At 47.7% G+C, this 7,716-nt stretch overlaps 1 protein-coding gene across 1 annotated transcript; it reads right to left on the minus strand.

Annotated features, from left to right (window-relative positions):
• Nucleotides 1-895: 895 nt before the first annotated feature.
• Nucleotides 896-7,046, minus strand: CBLN2 (cerebellin 2 precursor). Its single transcript, XM_074985860.1, has 4 exons — nt 6,859-7,046; nt 5,948-6,450; nt 2,893-3,012; nt 896-2,586 (listed from the first exon to the last, which is right to left on the minus strand). Exons 2-4 carry the CDS (start codon nt 6,263-6,265, stop codon nt 2,389-2,391), a joined length of 636 nt encoding a protein of 211 aa, XP_074841961.1. The 5' UTR covers nt 6,266-6,450; nt 6,859-7,046; the 3' UTR covers nt 896-2,388.
• Nucleotides 7,047-7,716: the final 670 nt, after the last annotated feature.

Genomic DNA, 7,716 nt, shown 5'->3' on the forward strand with positions numbered 1-7,716 from the left:
GAGAAAAAAAAAAGAGAGGGATTCTACTGAAATTTTTGCTGTCACAGTGGCCTAAGTAACTTGTCAGAATATCTCTAGCTTTTGCGCAGGGTTCCTCCTCTGAATTGGAATCTCTTGGCTGAGGCAAGACTCAGAACTTAATCATGCTCACCCTACTCACATGAATAATCACACTGAAGTCAACAGGACTGCACATGTGATTATAATAAGCAGGATTTGGAAACAAGAGGTTATGTCAGAAACACTAAGATCAATACTTTATTACCACTTCAGTGTCTACTTGTTCACAAGAATCCATCAGTCTTCTACACTTAAAAACTAGATAAAAGAAACAAATGGGTTTTGCACTATCACATTTTTATAAAATTGTTTTTGTTGTTTCTTTTTATTCCAACTGAAACAGTTTCCCCCCCCTCGATTTAAACCTTTGCCTGAAGAGTGATAACTAAATCATTGCAGCACTGTGCCAGTGCATGAGAAACTCTGTAACTGACACCAAAAACTAAACTGACCAGTCTTTCTTTTTCCCTTAGCCAAACTAATTGAAGTGCCCAAAGTAAACAAACAGCATCAGTGGTAAAAATACAGTACATTTTTAAAATTCTTTCTGTTTCAATAATCTGAGGTATTAGAGCAACACAGGTAAATTATGTTTTTTTAAAATAATATTTTAAGTAGGCAGCTTCCTTTTAATGATATATTTACAATGAAAACAACATGGCCATCATAATTTTGAAATGTACTCTGTCCACCGTTAACACATTGTAAATGTCCTTGCATTATGTCTGTAGAGGGGAGGGGAGAATCTGACAAACTAGAACAATTAAATTTTCAAATTAGTTACAGACTTAATAGCAAGACAGACAAAATAAAATCTCTCTCATGAGCCCAATAAGCAAGAACAGTATTTCCTCAATGCACAGTTTAATATTCTGACCCTTATATATAGAAGTGAAAAAGCAAGATGGACATCAAACCCATTTATTTTGAATCTTAAGTTAATCATCATTTTGGTTACATTGAGGGAAAGAGGATGAATTTGAATTCAACCTGAGGTTCTCTTTTATCACTTGGAATCAATGATTTTTCCTGGCATACAGTACTGGATGGAGTCTGCACCCAGATTTCTTTGAAGCCTTTGTACTGAGAGGAGAAACATACATAGCTAACATATAAACAAACAAACGATACAATTTATGGTGCATTCACTGATGCTATATACACTTTAAACCAGTTTCACAGCCTCAGGCCTCTGACATTCCTCTCCCGTACACTGTCAAAATTAACAGCGATAACTGGTGATATACCTGATCCTGGTAGGGAAAACAGAGATCTACTTTTATAACCTTAGAGAGGAAGGAGTTTGGACTACCATCTTTCAGTGTTCACACAAACTGTACTCAAGCATTAATGAACAAATGTAATAAATGAATATCAGATAAAAGCACCAAAATACACTCAGTGATGCAAAGAAATTATATATTTTAGAATATGGTCAGATAATATGTTCAAAGCTTCTACCGTTTCTTCTAGACATGTCAAGATAATTCAGAAATGTCAGTTACTTTACAGATCTGGAGATTATCACTCAAGGATATCATGTCACTCCCTCTCTGTATGCATCCGTAAAGACCGTTTGAAAAGTGCAGATAGAATTCTTCATTGGTTAGTTTTACTTGGAGCTACAAAGTATATACTGGTTATGTGCTTTGTTTTGTCTGATCGATTCATCTAGCTTACAATTTTAGCACAAAAATATCAGAAAATAAAAATAAATTGAAAAATATGAACAACACAAAACAAAATAGGCTCCAATCGTGCAAATTTTGCTTCACTGGATAAAGCACTTCTTGACACAATAATGTCCAGAATTCCCCCTGCCCCACAGAAAATACAGGACTGAGACTGCCATTTTTTTCTTTTTTTTTTTCCTTTTTTTCCCCCCCTTTAAGGCTATACAACACAAAGGAAAAAAAAATCATTGAAAGAACACTTTATCAGGTGATGGATTCTTCTGGCTCTGGAGCCTTTGACAAGTGATTGTGGTCCGACTTACTTGTCTCATCAGGGCAACAACGACAACAGAAAGAAAAAAGTCAATGATCCCAACAATAAAATCCAAAATTGACTTTACAATCACAGGTACAAATTGCTCAGGTCGATATTTTCATTTCTCCTAAAGATCACTGTCGTCTAAAACTAATTAGAGGTGCAGGTTTCCCGAGGAATTGTCACTATTCAAAGCAAATATTGGAGTTTAGAAGGTTATCATTCTTCTATCATGACAGTCTGACTGCGTGGTTGGAAATATTGTCATGTTCTGCCAGGTTCAGGGTGTCATTAACCACTCAGTCCTTGTTCTAGCTCAAGAATCCTAGTTGACCTTCTTTATAGTGGAAAAACTAAGAAGCCAGAAAAGGTTGAGTATTTCCACCCTCCCATGAGGTTACCCCTTTCCAGTTTGAGATGCACTTTGTCTTCTCTCTCCATGAGGAGCAAGACTCCATTGCTGGCTGCTTCTCTGGTGACATCCTGATCCCCTGCAAAAGCTGAAATCACTGGGTAGCCGTTTTGCATTAAACTTACCTAAAATGCAAAGAGACAAACTGAGTGCTCCCAATATTGAGTCACTTTGTTTACATACTTCATTAACCTTTCACTCTCAAAAGTAACAGGTTTGAGCTAACCTAACAGTAATCACTGATTATTCTTATATCGTGCCATTATTTCATATAGCAAACCAAAAGGTCATCTTTAATAAACAGTAAATGTATCATTTCTTCTCTTACAATGTTTTCCATATACTATCTGGTGTTTATAAGTCCACCTTTTAAAAGTGAAGGGAGTACAGAAATGAAGAATCTTTTATAGCATTCTTAAATTGCTACTCACCTGAATAGTTTGTCTGTTATAGACCTTGACAACATGGAAGCTGAAACTATAAATCCCTTTTCTTGGTGCTACAAATATACTGGAAGCAAGATCAAAATGGTTGCCAATATTAACTAATACCTGGAAAGCAAACAAGCAAAGATAAATCAGTTAAGTGCCCACCCTCCCCCCCCCAAAAAAAAATAATCTGCATCAGCTCCATGACCCAGATAAAGCCAGTTGAAAGTGGTAATTGCAAAACAATTAAACTATACTGAAGGGGCCAGGAGTCAGTTTCCAAGGTATTTAAAAAGGACTGTAGTTCATAAACTGATTTATAAACACAGGGATGAAAACAGGACCACAACCTTACTAAAGTAAAGGTAAAGGTATATTACCACTGACAAAAAGAAGGGATAGTACCTATCAATTAAACATTCAATGGATTTTTATATGACACGTTTGGAACTAACTATGCCCTAGGTTTAATGTGTTAAATAAGAACATAACAAACAAGCATGTTTCAGTTGAGTAGCCTGATGGAGGAATTATAGATCCTTAAAGGTCATTTCTGTCAATTCATTCCTCTCTTTCTCTCCCTCTGGAGGGTTGCTACCAATTATAACTGACTTCAATAAATAAGTAGGATGCATTTTATCCAGTGGAAGCAGTTCTGGACATCTCAGTACCTGGAGTATGAAACAGTGAAGACTGTTGCAAGGGAACGCCCTCATACAACTAGAATGAGGTAAGGTGACCTTCTATGCCATGTTGATTCACCAAAACATTTTGTCAAGTGGAAAGGGCTTGGACACAATCTATGGGAAGAAACTGGGGTTTGTTACCATTTGTTTATTTCTCCGAACGCTGCCAATTTGCCATATTTACAAGTGAGAGGAAATCACAATCCAGTAAAGACGCATGCATTGACCCAAATGCCTAACAAAATACCAACATCTACACAGCCACGACAAGAGAGTGTCATTCCTGCTTCTGCTGAATATAATGGTGAAATTTGCATTGAAGTTCTTGGGCTCAAGATCCAGCTGCAGTTCTTCTAGTCTCCTCTTTCTGAGATCTACTTAGAAATTGTGTGGGTGTTTTAACTGGGCACAGATACAAACTCTCACTGTACAGTGAATGGGTTCACATTTCATTTCCTATAACTAGACAAGTAGTAAAATTCAATCTTTCCAAATACAGTTGGGAAAAGCTGTTGTGATGACAATAAACCCTGGGCAGATTAGATGTTCTAAAGCAAAACAGAACTGTGAACCTGGCTGAATGTTTCACAAGAGGTTTCTGAATGTCTGTCTCATTCTCCATCCCCACCCTGGCTCTGTCCAGTCTCTCTCACAATATTCTACGAATTACCATTATTCCCTGTGCCTGTTAAGTTAAACAGAAGGAGGAGGAAAATTACCTCCCCAGTCATAGTCAGCCTTTACTTCTTTTCTTCTCATTTCCATTTATTTCTCAACCTATTGCTCACTAGACTGGTGATCCCAGGCTGCAGTCCTTTGTATTTGAGCGGTTGAGATGATGGAGAGAGGAGAAGGGTCTGGCAGGTAGGCATATAAAGGACTTATTCTCTCTCTTTTCAGTATTTTCTGTCAGACTCTTAGAGTTATAGGTTCTGATTACTGTTTGGTCCCCCCCAACTGAAATTAGGGCTAAACTTTTTTTTAAAAAGTCACACCCTAACAACCAGCTTTTGCCCTAATGAAAAGAACCAAGGAGGAAAAAGAAAAGAGCTTCATTGCTGTGGAAAGGAGGGGATGAAGTTACAAGAAGAAAGTAAAGAGAGACAAACATATACAATAACCTATGTACAGAAATCTCCCTCTCACTCATATGGTAGCGGAGACACTTCAGTTAAGCTGTAAATGACTCATGAGACACATTTTTGTTGTCTGTTGTTATTTAAGAACCTAACTGGCTCCAGACACACATGCGACAGGACAAATTAGGTTGCAGCCCAAACAAAGCAGCTCGTTCACTCAACGGAACAACACCCATGAATCCCAAGGGCAGCAATCAAATCCTGCTGAGCGGGGAAGGGGGAGCCATCCAGGCAGGAAAAAGCGGAGGGAACCAGCCCGTGCTCCCGGTGCTTTCTATCATAGGATTGTCGCTCGGCAGGATACAGAACTTGTACGCAGTTACCCTGCTCCTTCGCTACTTTGGCCAGGCGGGAGAGGAAACACCCTCCCCCCCAGAGAGAGGCCACAGCTCTGCCCAGCACTTTGGGGCCGGGCAGCCCCGGGCGCCCAACTAACGCTGAGGTTTGCTCTAGTGAGTACCGCCATAAACAGGCAGGGCTGGACAGTGCACTGGGAGAGCTTCTGCTGGTGATTTTAAGTAGGGAAGGTTAATGGCACTGACCTACTTGGTAAAGCACTTTGCAACCTACCTATAAAAAGTGGTTTGTAAGAACTAGGTGATTATTATTATTATTAGCATTAGCATTACTAGCATTATTATTGGTATTATTAGCATTATTATTAGCATTATTAACTGTTTTAAAAATGAGGGAATTCAGCTTGAAATCATAGGTCAGCTTGTGCCCCCACAGGACAGCTGCATTGGTAAAACAAGGCAATCACCCCCTGAGGCTGTATACAGGGCTCGGCTGCAGGAGATGGGGGGAGTGGTTAGTAAGTAGTCAAACTGGATTAAGCAAGCAGCGTAGATTGTAAGGTCCTGGAGCCACAGATCGTCTTTAGATTCTGCATTTGTACCGCACCCAAGGAAGTCCTGGAGTCCTGAGCCTCTATGAGCATATACGTAATTGCTCTCCATCAGAACCAGGCCAACATGGGGTGGCTCGGGGTGATTTAGGAGGACATCCCTGGAGGAAGCGGCGGCAGCAGCCTGCCTCGTGCGCCCTTACTCCTGGCAGCCCTTCCGCGGGAGGACGAAGCAGCCCGGCCTGGGCGCTGATTTCTACCAGCTCCGGGCAGAGGTGGGATGCGGGCCGGGACCCCCAGCAGGGCCGGGGGAGCAGGAGGCGGGCAGGTCCCGGCCCCTGGGGGCGCAGGCGGAGCACCCCCCGGGGAGAGGGCGGGCAGCTGACCTGGTCGAAGTAGATCGTCATGGTGCGGTTGCTCATCTCGGACGGCTCGTGGTTGGTGCTGCGGGTGGCCGAGAAGGCCACCTTGGCGCTGCCGGAGCGCACCGAGATCCCCAAGGAGGAGGTGATGGCCCCGTCCGCCGACGGGCTGGAGTCGCACACCACCAGGCACTTGCCCTCCAGCACGATGGGCTCCGTGTCGTTCTGCGCGCCCACGGGGCAGCCGGCCGGCAGCAATAGCAGCAGGGCCAGGGCCGCGGCCGGGCAGGAGCAGCAGCCCGCGGGCTCCGGCAGCGCCCCCCGCCGCCCTAGCCCCGGCATCTTCGGCACTGGCCGGCAGCAGCTCCCGCTCCGGCGGGGGGGAGAGGGGGGCTGCGCCGATCTCCTCCCCTGCTCTCTCCCGGGCCGCTGGCTGGCGCTGGGGGCTAGATCCGGTGCTTCTCCTCCTCCTCCTCCTCCTCCGGGCAGCGCAGCCGGGCGTCCTCACAGGGCGAGCGGCGCGCAGCCTGGCGAGGTAGAGAGATCCGTGAGCCTCAGAGCGCACTGGCAGCCTTAGCCTTAGCCTTAGCCCCGGCCAGCACGCACCGCCCGGGCACTGGCGGGGGCCCGAACGTGCACACTGGTCCAGGAGCTGCCCAGGTGCCCTGCCAGAGGTCCCCCCACTCCCCCGCAGTTTGCTAGGGACGGAACAAGCGCCCGGCCGTCGGGGCTGTGCATTGTCCCCTGCCCCGCTCTCGCCGCCTGCAAAGCGCCCCGCGAACCCCTCAGCCGCATCCCCATCGCCCCCTCCACGGGGGCGGGTGTCTAACCCCGAGGGAGCGTCCGCCGCCCGACTTTTGGCACAGGGGCGAGGGACGCCGCTCTCCCCCAGCCGGGGGAGCTGCCCAGTCCGCCGTGTCGTGCCCAGCGCTAACCGCGAGCCCGTCCTCCTGCCCAGCCAGGCGCTCGGAGGTCCCAGCCGCCGCCGAGCCTCTTCCCAACCCCGCTGCGGCGCCGATCCCTACTTTTCATCCACCCCCCACCCCTGCAGGCCAGGGACCTGCCGGGGGCGTCTCGGACCGGCACCGGCTCCTGCAGCTCTTGGCAGGGGAAAGAACGGCTGCGAAATCCCCCACCCGGGCGCCCCGCTCGCAAAGAGAGGCTGGCTGGAAAGTTGCGCCTAGTTACTTACCCTCCCTCTTCCGCGCAGGAGAACCCCCCACCCGCTGTAGCCCCCTCTCCCGAGCATCCCCCCCCCACTCCCCAGGCAGCTTTCGGGGCGCCGGAGAGCGCCGGCCTCCCCTCGGTTACCTGGTAGGTCCATGGTGGGCGCGGAGCTGTCCGTGAAGTTGTAAGGCTTGGAGAGAATGAGCGGAGCCGGGGCTGGCAGGCAGAAAAGGAAGCTGGGCTCGGCTCAGTCCCTCCCGCCCATTGCCAATACCCCTCCCTCCCCTTCGCACGCACACTGACACCCGTCAGTGCCTCGCACGCCAGGCTGGAGGGCACGACGGATAGCCCCCCCCCCCCCCCCCCGCCGGCTCACACCTCCCCGCCCTGCCCCATACAGGTAGCCCCAGCTGGGGTCCTGGCCGGGGGCAGGGCGGCCGGGGCTAGCGCTCTGCAGCAGCGGTCCCCCGGATTTACTCCACCCCGCCCCGCGCACACACCCAGGGAGACAAACCAAACGGGAGAAGCTTCCCCCACGGCAGAGCCCAGCAGCGCGTGGGGCTCCCCGCTTCCAGACCCGCCCCACAAAGAGAAGGGGGCCCGATGCTGATGATCCCCTAGGTGCT

Source organism: Carettochelys insculpta, chromosome 2 (genome assembly GCF_033958435.1).
Source record: "Carettochelys insculpta isolate YL-2023 chromosome 2, ASM3395843v1, whole genome shotgun sequence".
In the NCBI taxonomy this organism is placed as follows: domain Eukaryota; kingdom Metazoa; phylum Chordata; order Testudines; family Carettochelyidae; genus Carettochelys; species Carettochelys insculpta.

Excerpts from the sequence above, each read along its gene's own strand:
- CBLN2 (XM_074985860.1), bottom strand. The coding sequence starts at position 6,265 with ATGCCGGGGCTAGGGCGGCGGGGGGCGCTGCCGGAGCCCGCGGGCTGC. Across the intron at positions 3,013-5,947 it reads TGACGATCTACTTCGACCAG|GTATTAGTTAATATTGGCAA; the intron begins GTCAGCTGCCCG and ends TTTGCTTTCCAG. Across the intron at positions 2,587-2,892 it reads ATAACAGACAAACTATTCAG|GTAAGTTTAATGCAAAACGG; the intron begins GTGAGTAGCAAT and ends TTTGCATTTTAG.